The 22,290-nt window shown below is 41.5% G+C and overlaps 1 protein-coding gene across 1 annotated transcript; it reads right to left on the reverse strand.

Moving 5' to 3' along the window:
• Nucleotides 1–13,134: 13,134 nt before the first annotated feature.
• Nucleotides 13,135–21,019, reverse strand: RSL1D1 (ribosomal L1 domain containing 1). The gene is made up of 9 exons (XM_084641000.1): nucleotides 20,896–21,019; nucleotides 20,216–20,355; nucleotides 19,030–19,168; nucleotides 17,939–18,087; nucleotides 17,743–17,844; nucleotides 16,593–16,686; nucleotides 16,378–16,506; nucleotides 15,013–15,213; nucleotides 13,135–13,706 (listed from the first exon to the last, which is right to left on the reverse strand). The coding sequence occupies exons 1-9, from the start codon at nucleotides 20,929–20,931 to the stop codon at nucleotides 13,359–13,361; spliced, it is 1,338 nt and encodes a 445-aa protein (XP_084497126.1). The 5' UTR covers nucleotides 20,932–21,019; the 3' UTR covers nucleotides 13,135–13,358.
• Between the last annotated feature and the right edge of the window lie 1,271 nt (nucleotides 21,020–22,290).

Here is a 22,290-nt window from a genome sequence, read left to right on the forward strand (position 1 = left end):
ACATCAGTAGGAGTTCTTAGGACAGTATACAGCCCTTCAAGAAAAACTGCACCCATTTTGCTCAGGTCAGGAATATGAACATTTACTGGCTGAAAAAGCCAAATTGCGTGAGGCCAGATGGGCCACAACAGGTGCTACAAGAACTGATGTGAAAGTCATCAGTTCAGCCTTACTGGAAAAATTGACTAAAATGACAGATTTCTCTCCATGACATTTCTGATTATAGGCATCAAAACACACCCTCAGAGTTATAAGATCTAATAATTTGCTGTGAAAACAGTTTAAATGTTGACTAGTTGTATTTACTTTCAGAGATTTTTTTTATTTGATAGGACTCAATTAAATCTTTGATTTATCTTCCCTAGGTAATACAAAAGCCCTCTAGGAGCTAATCAGTATGTTTGTGTTCTGGTCCTTTCAGGTGCACACAGGTATACAATGGTCTCTGTAGGTTACTGTGAAAGAAAATGAAGTGTACAGAACCATAGACAGATGGGTAAATACACAGTTGGAATCAATTAAAAAAAGGCTATGGTCTCATAAGTGTTGCATCATTAACAGTTCATTAACCATTATGAAAAACTATAGGAAAGCAAGAAGCCCTTTTACAGCAAGAGATGAGTATTCTTCATAATGCTGCACTACTGAAGTTGTACTAATGTTTTTATGATTCAGAAAATGTTTATTGAACTAAAATGCATTGTAATAGATACAAATTGATTTGAGATCTTAAACACAAAGTATCTGCAGAGCATTAAAAAGACACTTTATCCTCAACATTTAAGCCCTTAGTCCAGTGGATACTAATACTGTTAGATTCTCTAAGTGCTACTATAATCCAAAAAACAAAAGTTTTTATTATATCTGTTAGGATCCAGTTTCATGATTCTTTTCTCTTGCCGAAGTTGATCACTTCACAAGCACTTGAAGTTCTTCAAAAAAATGCATCCCTTACCCTCCGCTAGATCTTTGTGAAGTCACCCCTTGTAATAGGAGAAAGAACCATGAACTCAGATTCTGCTTCTGTCAAGTATCTTTTATGACCTCACTACAGATCAGAGGTGAAATTTTAATTCCATTGAATTCCATGTCAAAGTTCCCATTGACTTGCATGGGGCCAGGATTTCACCCCATATCTTACTTGTGCAAGCTATATTCAGAATGTTGATCTGCTGCATTTTCAATTCTTTCAGCATTGCTTGTAGAACCACAAATCCAAATAAGTGATAAATCTCACTCCAGTGGGTTGATTTGGAACCAGTTTAAGTGTTAAGAAAATTAACAGTCTTAAAGCATCTGCTATTTACTTAACAGCAAACAAGTTGCATGTTTTATTTTATTAATTGGCAATATAGGAACATTGGGGGAAGGCACTTCAAAAATATCTATGCTTTCTCACACTAGAAGTATTGTGAATTCATATATAGAATATTCATATTTAGAAATGTTCACACTGTCAAGTCTCTTTGAAGTATTTTACTCAAATAAATAGATACATTTCCAAAAGAGACCCTGCAATATTTAATCTAAGAGTATTACTTCTAAGGCTTTAGGACATTAAGTTTAAGAGGTACTTCCAGTCTACAAACAATTATTTAAGTAATAGATGTAAAACTACACCTTTTATTGCCAAAGAGAAAAACAAGCACTTATAAGGAAAAAAACCCATCTTCCTAAAGTAAGTGTTGCTTTGTGCCAAAAATGTAACTTCAAAACCAGTGGCATAAGTAATTTGAAATCTAGTCCAATCTTGATTAATTCAGTGGTAATATAGTCTTCTAATATTAATACCAGTTTACTTGTATCTGAAAACTAGGACAAAGAGAGACTTTTTTTTTAAAGGAAGATATAAAAGAGTAAAAGAGACTCCAAATACTCAGTTAGCAAACAGAATATAAAAAATACAGTTCAACAGGCTTTTTTCAAAAACACCCCTTAAAATAAAACAAGCATTGAAGAAAAGAAAATTTTTGTTTTCTAACCAGGTATACTACTTTCAAACTGAACATACCTGATTTATTTTACAGTCTCTCTAGAGATATTCATTCACAGACATTTCCTTAGATCAGCTCTAACATGGTCATTGCACAGTAGCTGTTGATTTAAGACAGATATTAATGCCCACTGGTGTGCCTTTCAGAGTGACGAGTCTACCTTTGGGGAGGTGTTTTCTATCTAACTGACCATTAATAGAGAGCATACAGAAAACCCTCTTCTCTGTTTCGTCAGCAGTTACATACCATAGACATGGCTTGATCATTAGGTTTGCTCTCCTAGAATTGGTAACCTGATCCCAACTGAGTTTTTCACACTTGAGAGAATATACAGGTCTTTCTTTTAATTGCTTGATGTGTCACCAATAGGCACAGCCACGCCTTTAAGTTATTTTTAAGGAATGTTTGTTTTTTCCTATTCCTCTTTGGTGATTAGCAGGTTTGCCAAGACCTCCTGAGGAGGCAAGAAAACAGTAAGAATTGTCTTTCTTGAGAAACCTCTGAATAAACAAAAAGGAATTAAGCTCCCTTAATCATCCAACGGTGTCCTTGGGGGCATATACACTTTGCTTAGAAGCTGTGACTTATATTCCATATAAATCACTTGCTCCCTATAACTTTTACTGTTCAGTTGCTGCTACTAAACAAGGGTGATTATTAATTGTGAATGGCTTCTAAATGAAGATTTATGGTAATTAACTCCCCACCGGTTTTTTATTCTAAACAATCCTGAGTTACAAGACTAATTAAAGGAGCTCCCCTACCTACAGTAACAGTGGAAAATTCAAATCAGCATGGTTTATCTAATAGCCAGGACCTCATGTGCTTTGCAGCATAAAGAGACCAAATTCTGCTGCAGCAGTCCCTAAATTCCATGGCAGCATTAGCTTATTCTTTCACCATGAAATGTTCTTTGTTCTAATCTCTCCCCCCTCCCGCCTCCCAACATCCCCACAGATAGTCAAGAGTCAGTACACATTCACACAGAACTATGGCTCAAAATTAAAAATATTAACTGACATGAAATTTGTTGATGATTATTTTTGGGGATGGCTTTTCACTATGCTCTCCATGAAACCTGGCTCTATTTCCCAGGCATTGGCTCCCATCATGTTGTTTGAAATTTTAGGTGGCTTCAACAGTTTATCTCCCTGGTTCCCTAGGCCTCCATTGGATTGTTCTCCAGGCTGCCTACACTCCTGTCTCCCCTGCTCCGTGTCTACAGGCTGGAGTCCAGTTCTTGCTCCTCAACTTCCTGTTGCTTAGCTCCATAGAACAGGGCAGGGATCACACACTGCAATTTAGTTAATTCTTCCCTGTGTGGAAAGCTGCAGAATAAAACACAGCTTCATGCAATCTCTGCAGGGCACGGGGAGAATAAATTTCATGTGCCTGGCTGCAGCAAAATGGTTAATTTCATGACAGGAATTCTAAAATCCATCATATCATCTTATTTATATTGGGAAAATATCAAATTATGTCAACGGGGGAGTACACAGACCCTTGAATGAGATGAATGGGGCAAGTTGCATGGCTCAGAGCTATTGATTAAGGTTCTCTGCAGAGGTAGACCAGGGTTACTTCGAAATGAAAAAAACCCAGCAAACCCGCCCCATCTCCCACAAGGCAAGCCCACGGCAACTCGCCTCTTCAACAGTCACTTATCGTATCTAGAGAGATAACACATAGAGATGAGATTGATAACATTTTTTTACTTAGGGCATGGCTACACTTGCAGATGTAGAGCGCTGGGAGTTAAACCAACCCTCGGAGACTGCAGCAGGGAAAGCGCTGCAGTGTGTTCACACTGTCAGCTGCAAGTGCACTGGTGTGGCCACATTTGCGGCACTTGCAGCGGCATTGGGAGCGGTGCATTTTGGGCAGCCAACCCATAGATCACCTCTTTCCATTTGGTGCTGTGGGTTGTGGGAAGGGGAGGGGAGGTGCGGGGCATTCTGGGTCCTGTCCCAATGCCCTGTGATGCATCACTTCGTATCCCAGCAATCCCTGTGCTTCTGTCCACATTTGGCGCCAAATTTCAATGGTTTTTGTACTGCGTGCTCTATCTTCCCTTTCAGTCAAACTGACAGTGAGGAGTCCAAGGGTGATGTAGACTCGCATAATGCTTACAACATGAGATTGCTTGTGTCATTCACGGACATGCTTATCACCGTGGAATGCTGCTTTTGGGCTTGGGAAACAAGCACTGAGTGGTGGGATCACATCAACATGCAAGTCTGGGATGATGAGCAGTGGCTGCAGGACTTTCGGATGAGAAAAGCCACTTTCATGGGACTGTATGATGAGCTTGCCCCCACCCTGCGGTACAAGGACACGAGATTGAGAGCTGCCCTGCCAGTGGAAAAGTGGGTGGCTATTGCAATCTGGAAGCTGGCAACTCCAGACAGCTACCAATCGGTCGCTAACCAGTTTGGAGTGGGAAAGTCGACCGTTGGAATCATGTTGATGCAAGTTTGCAGGGCCGTTAATCGCATCCTGCTCAGAAGAACCATGACTCTGGGTAACGTGCATGCCATTGTGGCTGGCTTTTCACAAATGGGTTTCCCTAACTGCAGAGGAGCAATAGATGGGACGCATATTCCAATTCTGGCATCAGCCCACCTAGCCTCTGAGTACGTTAATTGGAAGGGGTATTTCTCTATGGTTCTTCAGGCGCTTGTGGATCACCATGGGCATTTGATTGATATTAATGCAGGCTGGTCTGGAAAGGTGCATGACGCACACATCTTTCAGAACACAGGCCTGTTCAGGAAGCTGCAAGCCGGGACTTTCTTCCCAGACCCGAAGATCACTATAGGGGAAGTCGAAATGCCCACTGTGATCCTTGGAGACCCCGCTTACCCTTTAATGCCATTGCTCATGCAATCCTACACAGGGAGCCTTGACAGCAGCAAAGAGTGGTTCAACAACAGGCTGAGTCATGCAGAATGACTGTGGAGTGTGCTTTTGGCCATTTAAAGGGCCGCTGGTGCTGTCTGTATGGGAAGCTGGACCTGGCCAATGACAACATCCCCACGGTTATATCCGTGTGCTGTACCCTCCATAACATTTGTGAAGGGAACGGTGAAAGATTCACTCAGGCATGGACCTTGGAGGTTCAATACCTGGAGGCTGAATTTGAACAGCCAGAGAGCAGGGTTATTAGAGGGGCCCAGCGCAGGGCTGCAAGAATTAGGGATGCCTTGAAGGAGCAATTTGAGGCTGAAAGTCACCAGTAATGTTTGGTGCCCTGCATGGGAGTGAAGTGCAGTGGTTCCAATGTTAGAAGGAATCTGTGTTTGCTACGTATGATGCACGTATGATGCACTGATGATGTGTGTTTGCTACGTATGAGGCACTGACTGTTGCTTTCACGAGCTACAGTATCTTTTACTTAATGCAATAATAAAGAATGTTTTCAAAGCCAAAAAATTCATTTATTGAAAAGAAACACAAGTGCTTGGGAAACAGAAAGGGCATGATAGTTCTGTGCTGTGTGGCACGAGGGAAGGGGGTGGTGTGGGGAACGGGACAATCACAGATTTGCATATGTCCTGTTATCATACTCAGCCTTCCTGTCTGGAGGGCCGTGCAATGAGTGCTGCACTTCAGGCTGGCTAAAATGCATGGTGATGGGAGTTGAGTGCAGTGGGTAAGGGTCGTAGGTTGCAGGGCTGGGTGGTGAAGCTGCAGGTGTTGGAGGCAGCTGGTGGCGATAAGAACCCGGATGTTGGGGAAAGTGGGTTGGAGGTGACATCGGGGCACAAGGGAAAGAGTTTTGGGACAAGGGCTGCAGGCCAGGGTGGGCGCGGAAGTGCTCCGCCTGCATTGCTACGAGCACCTGTATTGAGTCCGCTTGGTGCTCCATGATGCTTAGCAGCCACTCTGTGCTTTGGTGCCGGCAATCTGCATTCTGCAGGCGGACCCTCCTTTCACTCTCCCGCCACTCCTGCGCTTTTGATTTTCATTAAGGGACTGCTGCATTACTTCATGCAGCATGTCCTCTTTGCTTCTATGTGGCTGCTTCCTGATTCTTTGGAGTCTTTTGGCCATTGATAACAAGGACGGCTGGGATCTCAAGGCTGCATCTGTAAAGACAAAATGCAACACTTAACAGAGGCAGCATTGTTCACACCAGATAGAGCAATGATTCGGCCATACTTAAAGACAAGCACAGTGTACACAATAGCAGAAATTGCCCATCCCAAAGCGAGCGCACACAACCCACTGGAGCCCCAAAATGGTGAGTATGCACAGGGGGAAGGGGGACTGATTGTTTCACAGCTGTACTGCCCTCTGGGGTTCTGTGCCTTGGGGAGAGCAAACATCTGCACATCAATGCCCTATTCCACATCTAGGCATGCATGCAGCCCTAACCCTCCTCACCCCAAGAGCCCACACCGAACAACTTCCTTCCCAAAATAAAAGCTGCTTACCAGGCACCTCCTCTGGTGTTTGTCCTTCCCCAAGCACCGTCCGCTGCAACTGGCTACCTTCCTCCTGGCTTGAAAACAGCTCCTGGCTGCATGCATCTAGGGATGCTGGGCTGTCTCCCTCCTCCTCAGCACCCTCGCTCCTGCTTTCCTCCTCCTCCTGCCTTGTTGAACTGGGCTCTGAAGTGTCCATGGTGGTCTTTGGGGTGGAGGTGGGATCGCCCCCAAGTATTGCGTCCAGCTCTTTGTGAAAATGGCAGGTCGCGGGGGCAGCACCGGAGTGGCGGTTTGCCTCACGGGCTTGTGGTAGGCATTCTGCAGCTCCTTCACTTTAACCCTGCACTGCATTGCGTCCCAGTCGTGGCCCCTTTCCATCATGTCCCTTGATATCTGCCCGAAGATATCGTAATTCCTACGGCTGGAGCACAGGTCCAGCACCTCACTATTGCTCCATACTGGGGATCGCCTGGCGCATGGAGGCATGGTCACCTGGAAAGATTTGCTAAGAGCACTCCACACCTGGCTGAGCAAACAGGAAGGGGATTTTCAACATTCCCAGAGAATTTAAAGGGCTGGTCTGATGGTTGGTCACCTGAGGGCAGGGCAGTAGAGTTCAAAGTGATGACCAGAGTGGCTAGAACAGGCATTGTGGGACACTTCTGGAGGCCGATCAGAGCACAATAACACAAGGGCGTCCACACTGGCGCTGCGAGGCTCCAGCCGTGGTGCAGCAAACGTTATGCTTCTCGTGGAGGTGGATTACCAGGAGCGCTCCAGCTGCAGAGTCCGGACACTCTACGTGCCTTGCCAGTGTGAACGCATCATGAGTTAGGGCACCCGAGGCTGCTTTAATGCACTCTAACTCGCAAATGTAGCCAAGCCCTTAGACTGCAGAAGTGGGAACTCTGCAGCATCTTTAGCTGGACACAGAAACATTTAACATTAGGTATCCAAGTGTATTGTGATAATAATGCAAAATGTTAGGCCCATGTAAAAAAAATCTGGCAGATTACTTTTTTTCTGGCAACTGGCCAATCCATAAAAAGAATGGCCAGGCTGGTCAAATGCCAGTCAGATGATACCCTAATATAGACCAATGACACTCAGCTAATGTTTGAGGTTTTCTCTGTAACATCAGAGCTACAAATTTTTATTGTAAATTAAAATTTTTATTATAAAAATTTTTATTTTAAATTAAAGATCAGATTCTGGAGCATAATTGTGCAGCAAAAATTTCATGGCCTCAAAATCACACAATACACAGAGCCCTGCTAAAAGCCTTATCAATTCTGGGCTAGAATGTGATAGGAGTCCCGATCTTTTCAAGGCAGAGGACAATATTCTGTCAGAGGCAGGGTCTGAGGTGGATTAGCCATAATTAGTTAACATGGGATTAAGGGGAGTTATTGAGAGAGGACTAAGGTGCAGTTATCATATTTGGAATTAATAGAGCAGTTGGTGCCCTCTGATGATGGGCTGGAATGGAAGCTGCCAGTGGCTGTGCAGTTCATGGGTCACAGGAAATTGGTAACAAGGAAGAAACAGGCTTAATTTTCTAATATAGTAGTTGGAAAAGGCTTTGAGAGCCTCAGAAAGCATTGAAGGATTGCAAAGTATTAAACAGTTCAGGGTATCTACGCAAAGAGACAAAAAACTGGATTCGATGGTTATTTCCTTCCACTTACAGCAAGTATAGAATGTGATCAGCTTTCAAAAAAGAATGGTCTGTTTTTTCAAATTATCTGTGTACTTTGGAAAATATTACATTAAAACTGACACAAATATTCTGAGGCTGCTGCTATCAACATACTGATAAGTTTCTGTCCACATACCTGAATATCAGACCACACCTCTCAGGGGAAAAGATACTGACAATTCAGGGAAGCTAGGATAAAAGCTGAATCCAGAACAGACAATAATGCTACCTTTCTCAGCTACAGGTCATTCACTCACAGCTCCTTCATTGCACGTCATCAATGTGTTATGAATACAAACTGTAGTGTCCTTATTTTAGGCATGAGTGAGTTTTCTTTAAATGGGGTTTGGTACTATGTGAAACGTGAAGGCTCCTCATATACCTACTAAATAGATGAGAGGGTAACGTATGCAGCATTAGGGCTTACTAGGTCTCCACTGCTGCAAACAATAGGTATCTGTCTTCCAGCCCATGCCTCCTTAGCAAGCTGCAGTGGTGAACTCATCTTCCAGTCTTTGGAATGCAGCATTGTTAATCCATTCACTCTTTGCCTGAGCATCTTGTACATAGGTTTGGTTGCTGGGACTATTTTATTAATTATTTGTATTTCAGTAGTGCCTGGAGGCTTTTCATCAGGGCCACATTGTTCTAGGAATAGTACAAACAAAAACAGTCCCTGCCCCTAAGAGCTTACTGTCTAAATAAGTAACTTATTAACCAATGATCCTGCAACATCTGACCTTCCTTCCAGTGTGATCTGAGAGAAAATAGTAGGGTCCTATTGCTATGCCAGTAAAACTCATTTTCTGAAAACTAGGAAGTGGCCTAAAATACCTAGTTCTAAACTTAATTTATATTTGTATATTCTTCTCATATGACAGATTGGTACTAAGAATCTAGGAGCACAATGCATATTGGTCCTTGCCCCTCTCTCTTAAAAAAAATCTATACCAAAGTTAAAAGCACAGACCAAAGAGAGTAAATGGAAGACAAAGAAAAACAGTGTTGTAAAAGTAGCTCCCCAAATGCTTGAATAAAAGGCATGTATCTATCCAGAAGTAGAAATGATTTGTTATTTATTAACATATCAAATCTTTTACAACAGAAATCTTATAAAACTTGTTTTATAATGTAAATAGTGATAAACATGGTATACACACAAATACACAATCATAAATTGGCCTGCCAAAGTCCCTAAAGCCCTATTGATGAGATCTATCTGCTGCTTTCCTCAGCTTTGTAACATTGATCACATATGGTGGTTGATGATTTTCTGTTCTTTTTCTATCTTGTCAGTTGGTAGCATCGGTTAAAGTCTTTAATTATCTCATGTTTAGATCCAAACTTCTGTTTTTCTTACATTTAGATGTGTAACCCTGTTTATTAATTGTCCTATCAAAACTATATGACATAAGCATATAGGTGATGGGCTTAACTTTCTGAATAAATTATCCCACATTTCTATTGTTGCTTTCATAAAAGGGTGGTTACATATTAATTTTAGCCAATAGGTTGTCTTTATCCAGGGGATCACAGAATTTCGTTTTCATTTTCAGGGAGGCAGGATGACTTAGCAGATTGAAGATAGGCCCAGGACGCAGGACATCTGGATTCTATTCCTGGTCTAGATACTGGCCTGCTGGGTGACCTTGCGCAAGTCACTTAAAACCCCCTGTGCTTCAGATTTTCCATCTGTAAAATGGGGATAATGAGGCTTACCTCCTTTGTAAAGTACTATGTAATAGCTAAGTATTATTATTCAGGCTGAGAATTGTAATTGCTGAACATCTCGCTAGTAGGTGAAAGTACACTTGCTAACAAACCTAGAAGATTCTGTACTACTAGCACTCTTTTTACCTTAAACTTGATATCACTTTAGCAAATGAAAATAGTGGACAGAGATATTAGAATAAGTAGAGGGTTACATCTATTCTGTAGCTCATAGGATTGGGTTCTGTTTTTTTACCTTAATAGTTGATAAACATCCTTTATTTCCTGCGGACATTTCACATTTTACTTGTCACTCTCCTTGAAAAATGTGTTAAGAGTAGTTGAATAAGAGGAGGAAGAAGCCAAAAGATATATAGTACAGAATGGTTTCTGTTGCTTCTAGAGCTGTCAAGCGATTAATCATGCTGTTATTAATAAAATACCATTTATTTAAATTTTTTGAGGTTTTCTATTTTCAAATATATTGATTTCAATTACAACACAATACAAAGTGTACAGTGCTCACTTTATATTTATTTTTTATTACAAATATTTTCACTGTAAAAAACAAAAGAAACAGTATTTTTCAATTCACCTCCTACAAGTACTGTGGGGCAACCTCTTTATCATGAAAGTTGAACTTACAAATGTAGAATTATGTACAAAAAATAACTGCATTCAGAAATAAAACAATGTAAAACTTTTGAGCGTACAAGTCCACTCAGTCCTACTTCTTGTTCAGCCAAACAAGTTTGGTTACAATTTGCAGGAGATAATGCTGTCTTCTTATTATTTACAATGTCACCTGAAAATGAGAACAGGCGTTTGCATGGCACTTTTGTAGCTGGTGTCATAAGATATTTACATGCCAGATGCGCTAAAGATTCATTGTCCCTTCATGCTTCAACCACCATTCCAGAGGACATGCGTCTATGCTGATGATGGGTTCTGCTTGATAAAGGAGAGCAGACTGATGCATGTTCATTTTCATCTTTTGAGTTAGATGCCACCAGGAGAAAGTTGATTTTCTTTTTTTGGTGGTTCGGGTTCTGTAGTTCCACATCTGAATGTTGCTCTTTTAAGACTTCAGAAAGCAGGCTCCACACCTTGTCCCTCTCAGATTTTGGATGGCACTTCAGATTCTTCAACCTTGGATCGAATGGTATAGCTATTTTTAGAAGTCTCACATTGGTACCTTCTTTGTGTTTTGTCAAATCTGCTGTGAAATTGTTCTTAAAATTAACATGTGCTGGGTCGTCAGCCGAGACTACTATAAAATAAAATATATGGCAGAATGCGGGTAAAACATAACAAGAGACATACAATTCTCCTCCAAAGAGTTCAGTCACCAATTAACACTTAATTTTTTTAACGAGCATCATCATCATGTCCTCTGGAACAATGGCCGAAGCATGAAGAGGCATATGAAAGTTCAGCGTATCTGGCACATAAATACCTTACAAAGCCAGCTACAAAAGTGCCATGCTAATGCCTGTTCTCACTTTCAGGTGACATTGTAAATAAGAAGCAGGCAGCAGTATGTCCTGTAAAGATAAACAAACTTGTTTATCTTCGTGATTGGTTGAACAAGAAGTAAGACTGAGTGGGCTTGTAGGCTCAAAAGTTTTACAATTGGTTTGTTTTTGAGGAAAAAAACCCTACATTTGTAAGTTACACTTTCACGACAGATTGCACTACAGTACTTGTATGAAGTGAATTGAAAAATACTATTTCTTTTGTTTATAATTTTTACAGTGCTAATATTTGTAATAAAAAATACTATATAGCAAGCACTGTATACTTTGTATTTTGTGTTGTAATAGAAATGAATATATTTGAAAATGTAGAAAAGCATCCAAAATATTTAATACATTTCAATTGGTATTATATTAACAGTGCAATTAATCACAATTAATTTTTTAAAATCGTAATTAATTTGAGTTAATCAGTGTTAGGATATAAATATTCAGGCCTGTCGGTAAAGGCCTGTACTCTAAGAATTTAGGTGTATTCTTATCACTTGGCTAGATATAGAGGTATAAAAGAAAGAATCAAAATCACTGTCTGCTGGTGTAAGGTCCTTCTCTTACTGTGACAGTCTGAGGCCCTGTGCTTAGGCTAAGACCTTTGGCTAAGCAGCAGAGACAGCCATAAACTGGGAAGCGAACGGTCACATCCTCACATTCCAAACTAGTCACATTGAAATAAGGTGCTATTGGGCTGTTAGGAATGCAATCCTGTCCAGAGAAAGGGAAATGCCTAGAAAATGTAAAAGGAAACTTAGTCTGACAGCATCCTGTCTGGCAAGAACTCACTTATCAATACCTGGGATGTGAAATCCTCACTTTTGTATTGTTCTGTCATTATAGTTCCCACTTTGCTATTGTTTGTCTGTATAATCTCTGTCTGGTTCTGTGATTGTTTCTGTCGGCTGTATAATTAATTTTGCTGGGTGTAAACTAATTAAGGTGGTGGGATATAATTGTTTACATAATCATGTTAGGATTGGTTAGTTAAATTTCAGTAAAACGATTGGTTAAGGTATAGCTAAGCAGAACTCGTTTTACTATATAGTCTGCAGTCAATTAGGAAGTGTGGGGGGGGGAATGGGAACAGGGAAATTGGAATATGTTTTGCTAAAGGGGGAAATGGGAACAGGGAATGAGGGTAAGGAAATTGGAATCATGTTTGGCTAAGGGCAGGAATGGGAACAGGTACACAGGTGTAAGGCTCTGTGGTGTCAGAGCTGGGAAGGGGGACATTAAGGAAGGAAACTGGAATCATGCTTGCTGGAAGTTCACCCCAATAAACATTGAATTGTTTGCACCTTTGGACTTTGGGTATTGTTGCTCTCTGTTCATGCAAGAAGGACCAGGGAAGTAAGTGGGTGAAGGAATAAGCCCCCTAACAATTGTAAGTTAACTGTGATTAATGAACAGCCTGAGTCGCTTCAGATTAGAAAAAAGGGCCTGCTATTGAAAGTGTGACATATTTTCCTTGATCACAAGGACCAGTAAAGGAGGGGGAACCTGACCCGATCAAGCAGACATTGTCCCAGAGGTGAGCTAGTATCCACAGCATGTTTATCATTGACCAGCCTCCCTCTATCATGAGAGCATCAACAAAAGCTGTATTTACATCATCTTTACTATCCTCTTTTCTCTCCCTTCTGTGTTGTTAAAAGGAGATAACTCTTGTTTAGAGCATCCACTTAGCTAAATAAAGCATTGAACTGATTTTTTAGTATAGGCAAAGGAAATAATACAGCCTGGGGATTGACACAAAGAAATATAGCAATGACCAAGTTAGAAAAAGGTTTATTTACATGTCACCTAGCCCCACTGCTACTGGTAGGAAACACTGATAGGCAATTATAAACCTTGGTGAAGACAGCTCCCTATGCTCAGGCTTTCTTTTAATCAAGCTGTTTTCTCTGATTTATAGTAATTTTTTTCTTTTTAAGCAAAGCAAATACGTTTAATCAGTTCACTTCATAGGCTAAAGCAATAATATAACTGACAGCGTTCAGGCTGATTGTGGGACTTTCATTTTCTTAGGAATCTGTTTTGGTGTTTTGGGAGCTTTCTTGGCTGATTTTACAAGCTTGCCCCCATGAGGTGTCACAAAGGATTTTGCTGCTGTTTTTTTGGGAGTCTTTTTCAGCTCCTTATCCTTTACTACTTCCTTTGGGATCCCGGGCTTCTTGGGTTGTTTCTGTTGAGCTGGTGTTGGCAAATCTGTCTCATTTTCAGCCAATTTCAGTTTCGTTTTTGGAGTCTCCGGAGCCAACGATGTCTTTCTCTTACCAAGTGGTGTCTTAAGTTTTCTGATCATATTTACACTTTTTTCTGGAGTCTGATTTGGTTCAGTTTTCTGTATTTAGGACATAGGGAAAAAAGTGTCATCTTACAACAAAGGACACATCGTAATTGTTTTGCAAGACAAGATTGATAAAAACATTAGCACTAAAGATCAGTGCCATCTACTGAATAGAATATTCTCTGCTCTAACTCAATTAATCATATTTCAGGTAGGCTGTGCAAGGGTAAATATAAACCAACTCAATCACAAAAGGGTCCAAGAAAAAATATTTTCACTGATACTGTACAGAAAGAGAACAGACTTAAGGAAAACATACTGAGTGGTTGAAAGGTTGTGCTGACTATTTTTCATTTTAGAACAACTTTGTAACTTATGTTCATTCATTTTCTCTCCATTGGATATTTAAGACAGACTTGCTAGAAACGTCTGCAAACTGAGCATGGTTAACTTGATAGTTTTGAAGAAATTTTAATTATATGATCCTGAGTATTTCCATTCCTAGTAATGACTTGATCAGTATGAAGAGTCCACCAAGGCTTTCAATTTTTAATAGCCTTCGGTTCTCCTATTTTGTTGCTATCAGAAACGTAAATTATATGTATTACTGCACAAAAGATCTGGTGTTACCTCTCCCCTAAATAGTGACCTCCACTCGGGCAAAAGGAGACACATTTAAAGAGATTTATTTGATTCATAACTTGTCTCAAAGCTGTTTTATTTCAAAAGTGAGAGTAAGGGAATGAATTGCAATCAGGCAGCTTTGATTATCTATGGCAACCAGTCCATTTCCAACATACTGATGTAAAACAGTTTGATGAAATGGTACATAAGACACACATGGGCAGAATATCCATTTACAGAGTGCATAGTTTTCGTCTTTTCAAATAGCAGACATGTGGAAAATGAGCTGACCAATCTAATTAAGATTTTAGACACCTGGAGTGCAAACAGCAGATAAAATTTCACTCCAGAAGCCATTGTTCTCTCTAAGAGAGAACCTATTATTTGTGCTAGTCAGAAATGCTATTGTTAAAATAAATAAATAAATAAATAACTTCCTGTCTGTCTGTAAGTGGCTTGTAAAAAAAATCCCAAGAGAAAAGAATCCCTTGCTCTTGTGATATCCCCAGGAATACATGTTGCACTGCAAGTGTATTAAAACATACTGCCCTGCAAGCATTAGGTTAGACATACCAATGATTTAACTTGCTCACTGTTTCCATTAGCCTGTCTCAAGCCTTTTCTTTGCTAAAGGTAGACTTCGTCCACATTCAAAATCTTCATTAAGTTAAAGCTAAACTCTAGATTTCACAAACTTGTTCTTAAATAGAATTAGCTCCTTCCCAGCTATACTGACTTCTGTTTGAATAGGAACAAGTTGTGGAATTTCTCCATCATCCTCATCTGGTTCTGTGACTGCCAAGGTTTCTGCTTTTCTCTTTTGTTCCATCTCAAGGTCTTTGGCAGTAGCATTGTTCTTCTTTTCAGCTGTCACTTTGGCCTTAGTTGAAGTCTGTTCTGTAGCTGACTTCGGTTTTCTTTTCTTTCCTTTCTTTTTCTTACAGGAAGAATTAAAACATCTTCAGTTACACATCACCCCTCCACCACAGTCCAACGCAATATTACAAATATACTGATCTATTTTACTACAAAGGCAAGAATGAGTAGTTCACTATTGCAGAACTTCTGAAACTGAAGATCTTGAAAGAGTGTTAACTTTTAAACGAACACTAATTACAATCCTTCGGTAACAGCAATTTTATAAGCAATGTTACCATGCATCTTGCTATTCAGCAGTTCAGATTTGGCAACAGGCGAGGAGGAAACAATGCCGAGTTTTACTTTTAGAGAACTTGCTAAAGGCATTGTAATCCTGTATGAATGACATACATGGACTAATATATATTGTATTACTATAGATAAATTACATGGTTTAGTGGATTATTATTATATCTACATTTTAAAAAATTCTTCCTCCTCGCTGTATAGAAGTTATGCTGACATCAAAATTGACAAGTTCAAAGTGTAGAGCTGTGAGCAATTAAGCAAAAATCAACTATTTTAAGTACAGGGAAATCAACTGTAGAATTCAATGTAACAAAATAGCTGACACTCTTAAATTGATGAAACAACATCCAAATAAGACAAAAAAATTAAAATAACCCAAACTTTTTAGAGTCTATTACCCAAACAATATTGAAGTCATAGTTCAGCTGATGAGTAATTGATGCATCCTCCTGAGCTGTGCATGAATTTAATTAATACGATTAAGTATTTATTTTCATCTTTTGTATTTTCCTTATAAAAATAACTGAAGCCGCATAACCTGGCTGGTCCATGAAGACGACCAGATCTCAAGTTAGAAATAAGGATATAGAAAAGTGAGGGAATCCCATCCTCTACAAGTTTAAGGGAGGAGACTAGCAACACTACAGGATTACATTTTCAACTTGCCACTACTTCAAGTAGAAACAGTGGTTTCCTATTACCATGCACTGTTGTAAAAGCATGTAGTCATGCTAACAAGTGCTGGGTGAGAACAGTTCAACATCACTTGTGTACTGCTGCCTGTGTACTGCACCTACATGTCTGGCAAATATCCCCAATGCCAATGTTAAACTTACATGCCAAACACTTTATTCCATAAAGGTAACCATATAGCCAGTTATAGCACCACCTTATGGAAAGTTATTCTGTAAAGAAGTTAGTAGGAAGTTTTTACCTGTACTCCCTTTTGATGGAGAGATGGCTGCTTGTCAAGCTCATCTAAATTGCAGATGTATGAATTGAAGATTGGGAGAGCCACAGATTTCAGTGTTTTGAGGTGAAGAACTTTAATATTTTTCCAATTCTGCAATAATTAAGAAGAGTAAATATAAACAAAGAAATGCTTAAATCAAGTCCACTTCACATTCTAATTTAATCATGTGATAGTACCTTTGGCAACTTATTGGAAATCACCTCAGAAGCAACAGTGACATTTTCTAATAACTCATCAGCTTTCATTCCAGTGTGACCTACACGTGCTGTACTGAAAGAAAAGAGAGGTGTGCTGTTTATCCTACAGTAAAACAGACCTTCTGACTGAACCACTTGCTTTTAGGCATATCAAAAAATTGACTATGAGTACTGTCTATTCACAATGATCTTAATTAAAAAAAAAAGAATGCTAAACTTCACAGGGAAATAAGATCTATTGTAACTACTATTTTATACTAGCCTTTTCAGTATTTGGACACTTGTTTTTAGTTTTTGTTTTGCAAGATGCTGTTAAATCTTTAAAGAATACATATATTTGTAGCAGGAACTAATCATGCCTAAAGAAGTTATAGAAGTCTTTAAAAATAAAATAAACCAAGGTGGGGAAATCTTAAGAAAAAGATACTTCAATTCGTAAAAACAAGTTGTTGTCTCTCAACAGTCATAAGGGTAAAGTTTTCAAAACCAAGTGACTTAGTTTCCTAAGGCCTGTTGACTTTCAATGGGATCTAAGCTCGCGAGTCCATTAGGAGCTTTTGAAAATTTTACCCATAAATCTTCAAGCTACCTATGTACATCATTAGAATAGCTAATAAGTGTTATTCCCATCATAAAATAAAGATTTAAAATACAAAAAAGAGGATTGTGTATTAATATGGCAGTTATCACTGATTTACAGAAACAAGACCTCGTACAATAGAGTGTCCTAGTAAACTGATTTGTTATTAATGGTAGTAAATAAACCTATGCAATCTATTAGGCCACATAAAAATTCAGCAGGATGGGAGATTAACACTAATGTTTTAATGCATTGTGATGATTAGGGCTATGATGTCATCATCTCCTTTTTTTTTTCTTTCTACAGTTACAGTGAAGAGGTCAAAAAGCTATCTCCTTGTCAAAGTTTCTATTAAAAAAAACAAACCCCAGTCTCTCTGTATAAACCAAAGTCCACTGCAAGTACTGTGCATTTTGGTGAACCTGTACCTCACTTTATTCAAAGTCCTACTAGAGGGAAAGTAAATAATTTAGTATTGTATCCTGACAGTACTGTTAGGATCACAATACTATCCTTCAAGTGAAGCACAAGCTAAAAATCGATACTTACTAACAACACCCCTTGTTGGTAACTGGAAGTATAGTTCCCTGGATATGTTTGTTTAGTTCCTTAGCTAGATTCTTGGCTTTCAGGTTTACAGATAAAGGTGCCCTAAAAACAGAAAAGGAAAAGAAAAACAATTCACTAAGAACAATTCAGCTTCCCAGGACAATATGGTATAAACATGCATTAGCTACAGACTTACTTTTTGCTTTGATAAAAGTGTTTCCCTATATGTGAGGGCAAAAGCCTTCTAATTCGATCATCGGCCAGGAAGAGGTTAAATCTGTTCAGGAGACGACGCTTTGCTTCAAATGGTTTGTATTCTTTTTTGAGAGTTTTATATGAGATGATCTGTAATGTGAAAGTAATGTTAGGATTAAACTCCCTTGCAAGAATGAATGGAATACTTCTACGCTTATATACAACTGAATGGCATGACTGCCAATCCATTAAGACTTCCACATTAAAATGCACTCTGTTGTCTTCTCTACTTTATTTAAAATAGTGACATGTTATTTATACAAATAAGACCAACTGAAGAATGCACAATGCTTTTTTAGTTTAGAAAAAACAGGTAATAGCTTTCTTTTTAAAAAAAATCAAAACAATACAGATGTTAGATATCAATAAAAAAAATATAACCATCAAATGGTAGCTGAAGTACATATGGTCACACGTAATCAATCCAAAACTACCCATTTCAAAAAACAAATTTAGACTGCTTTTTATTCCTAATAGGACATAGGAGCCAACACAGCTGAGAATGGGAGAACTGTGAATTGTTTCAGCTTGTGTAAACAAACTCTGCTTAACAATTCACACGTCAAACACTATATAAGTTTGTGTAGTAAATAAACATGTTAAAGAGTATTCAATTTTCTATTTATGAAAGATTATCTTATTTAAGTCATATGACAGTTAATGTTGAAACCAGACTGGCAGACACTGAAAAAAGGTTTCTAAAAATGCTTTAAAAACTATTTTCAAATTATTGTAAACTAAGAGCATGTTGAAAATGAAGCAAAAGAAGCTATTAATTAATAAGTGTGCTCTGATATATTTTGCTTGCATAATACTGAAAGCAATGACAATTTTACTCATTTGGGTAAATTTTGAAGTTTTGAAAGTTTGATAAGTTGGAGAAATTTGATTAGAAGTCCTAAATTTTGAACCATCTGAATTAAGTTAATATTTTGCATTAGAAATCACACACCTGTTTTTCTTCTTTTGAAGTTTTAAGGAGAAAAAGACAAGACATTATTGTCCCATATCATATTCCAATGTCTTCCTTACCTGGCTGATACTTGTGATCCCATTCTGGATCAACAGTTTCTTGTACAAGTTTTCGGTCTGTTCTGCAGATAATTCAGGTTCATCTTTTGTGAAGAGGCAAACTTCAGATGTTTCTGGTCGAATACCGTGAGGAAGTGGTCTATAACAAGAGGGTTAGAAAGGGGGGGAAGCATTCAGAGAAGGAATACAAATCTCCCTTTCCAAAGTTAGGCCTACAGAGAAGTTCAAAATCACTAGAGTTATGAGTAGTGCAGAAAGACCTTAGGTCCCAATCCTTCAGTGACTTAGGCCTGCTCTATACTACAGTTTTACATCAGCATAGCTACATCTGCCCGAGAGAAGTAGCTATACCAACCTTACCCTGGTATAGACCGCACTAGGTTGATGTAAGAATTCTTTCCATTGACCTAGCTACTGCCTCTAAGGCAGGTGTATTACCTACAGTGATGGGAGAATTCCTCTCATTGGCGTAGATGGTGTCTACACTGAAGCACTGCATCTGTAGCATTTTAAATGTAGACATACCCTCACATGCTTAAGTACTGAGTAATCCCACATACCCCATTAGGACTACTAAAAAAGTATAAAGATAAGGATATGTTGAAGTCTTTGATGGACTGGGGTGATTAGTAGATAGATCCGTAACTTCTCATGCAGCATCACTGTGGCTCAAAATAAGATTTGGGTCTCACATCTACTAATCAATGGCACAAAAGAAAGTAGGAATCTTTTAGCGATTTATAATAGCACTGAAAAAACATTTAGTGTTATTTCCTGAACTGAGAAGAATGCTTAAAAACAGATACCAACTGCTCAGAAACCAAGAGGACTGGTGTACTAGATACAGAGATTATAGGCCTAAATCTTGTTTTATTAATAACTAATTTGTAACTAATCTAAATGACTTCAAGTGAGTAAAGTATGAAGGATCTGATCCTTTATATATCTGACTCATATATCAGATATGATGGAAACTGCCATGCATGCTCAGTCAGTGCTCCAAACTTTTGATGCTACTGACAATTATTGAAACCAATAAAATGATTTTTTAAAACATGGTGGTCTTGGGGGGATACCAGCAATGAATGTAAGTTCAGTCCACTGCATGCCACAGCAGATGAAAAGTATTTATTATGGAATACAGAAAATCAGAGCCTTTGAGGAAAAACAGAAGTATAAGAATTACATTTTGATAACTTGTTCTTGTGGTGGGATTTTCCATACTGTCACCATTAAGTATACATTCTCGTTCTCATTCAAAAGCAGTTCATCTGTGTTATCTTTGGTCTTTGTGTATGCAAGCAAGGCCTGCACGGCCTTTTTAACCTGGAAGGGTAGAGAAACAGCAACAAGGTAAATTAATGTTAAGGCCGGCCCTGAGTTCTCCTATTAGCGTCAATCAAAGTGAGTTATTGGCAGACACAGGCTCTATGGTTAGGACTGCCTGGCAGGCCATGTGCTCTCTCCCCTCACCAGAAGGGAGATCCAGTTTTACAGGTAAAATGTGTTCAGTTTGCCTGCACTGATGTTCCCCCTAGATATAGCACAAGTCACTGCGGAACTGCTTCTACCCCAGGGACGCGGTTCCAAGCCCTGTCGCCTCCCGCACCCCATGCATCGACCCCTGATACAGCAACAGCCGAAGCCGTGCGAGCGCGGAGCCCCAACCTCCCTCTCGTCCCCAGCGCCCAGGCGGAGTGCCAGGGGAGGGCTCAGGCGGAGGAGCTGCCCGGCCACCCGCGTTAGAGGGCTCAGGATCTGCTCGGCACAAGGCCCCGAGCCCGCCCGCCGTGAACAATCTTTGCAGCGATTCCGTCCTCCGCGACACGCGAGTCAAGCCGCGCTTGGCCGAACAGCCGCTGGTACCTGTGCGCGATCCAGCTTCTGGCCCGACGCCGCCATGCTCCCGAGTCCCCACAACGGACCGACACGTGTGTGGAGGTCCGACGGTCCCTGCGCGCGCGCACGCGCAGACCCATCTGCGCGGCGCCCCGTGATGACGTAAACAGCGACCGCCAGTTCTGGGCGGTGCGGTGACTGACTGAGTCTTTTTGCTTGGCGCTCCTCGGAGGGGAGGGGAGGGGAGGGGAGGGAGGGAGCTGCGGGCCCAGCGGGGTGGTCTTGAGGGGAGGGAGGGAGCTGTTGGCATGGTGGGGACGGAAGGGAGCTGCGGACACGGGTGGGGGAGGAGATCGCGCTGAGGGGGGGAGGGAGCTGCGGACACGGGTGGGGAGGAGATCGCTCTGAGGGAGGAGGGAGCTGTGGGCACGCGTGGGGGGAGGAGATCGCTCTGAGGGAGGAGGGAGCTGTGGGCACGCGTGGGGGGAGGAGATCGCTCTGAGGGAGGAGGGAGCTGTGGGCACGCGTGGGGGGAGGAGATCGCTCTGAGGGGGGGAGGAGCTGCGGGCACGCGTGGGGGGAGGAGATCGCTCTGAGGGAGGAGGCAGCTGTGGGCACGCGTGGGGGGAGGAGATCGCTCTGAGGGAGGAGGGAGCTGTGGGCACGCGTGGGGGAGGAGATCGCTCTGAGGGAGGAGGCAGCTGTGGGCACGCGTGGGGGAGGAGATCGCTCTGAGGGAGGAGGGAGCTGTGGGCACGCGTGGGGGAGGAGATCGCTCTGAGGGAGGAGGGAGCTGTGGGCACGCGTGGGGGGAGGAGATCGCTCTGAGGGAGGAGGGAGCTGTGGGCACGCGTGGGGGAGGAGATCGCTCTGAGGGAGGAGGGAGCTGTGGGCACGCGTGGGGGAGGAGATCGCTCTGAGGGAGGAGGGAGCTGTGGGCACGCGTGGGGGAGGAGATCGCTCTGAGGCGGGGAGGGAGCTGTGGGCACGCGTGGGAGAGGAGATCGCTCTGAGGCGGGGAGGGAGCTGCGGGCACGCGTGGGGGAGGAGATCGCTCTGAGGCGGGGAGGGAGCTGCGGGCACGCGTGGGGGAGGAGATCGCTCTGAGGGAGGAGGGAGCTGCGGGCACGCGTGGGGGGAGGAGATCGCGCTGAGGGGGGAGGAGCTGCGGGCACGCGTGGGGGAGGAGATCGCTCTGAGGGGGGAGGGAGCTGCGGGCACGGGTGGGGGAGGAGATCGCTCTGAGGCGGGGAGGGAGCTGTGGGCACGGGTGGGGGAGGAGATCGCTCTGAGGCGGGGAGGGAGCTGTGGGCACGCGTGGGGGAGGAGATCGCTCTGAGGCGGGGAGGGAGCTGTGGGCACGTGTGGGGGAGGAGATCGCTCTGAGGGAGGAGGGAGCTGTGGGCACGCGTGGGGGGAGGA

The sequence above is a fragment of the Lepidochelys olivacea genome, assembly GCF_965140295.1.
Source record: "Lepidochelys olivacea isolate rLepOli2 genome assembly, chromosome: 10".
NCBI classification, from domain to species: Eukaryota; Metazoa; Chordata; order Testudines; family Cheloniidae; genus Lepidochelys; species Lepidochelys olivacea.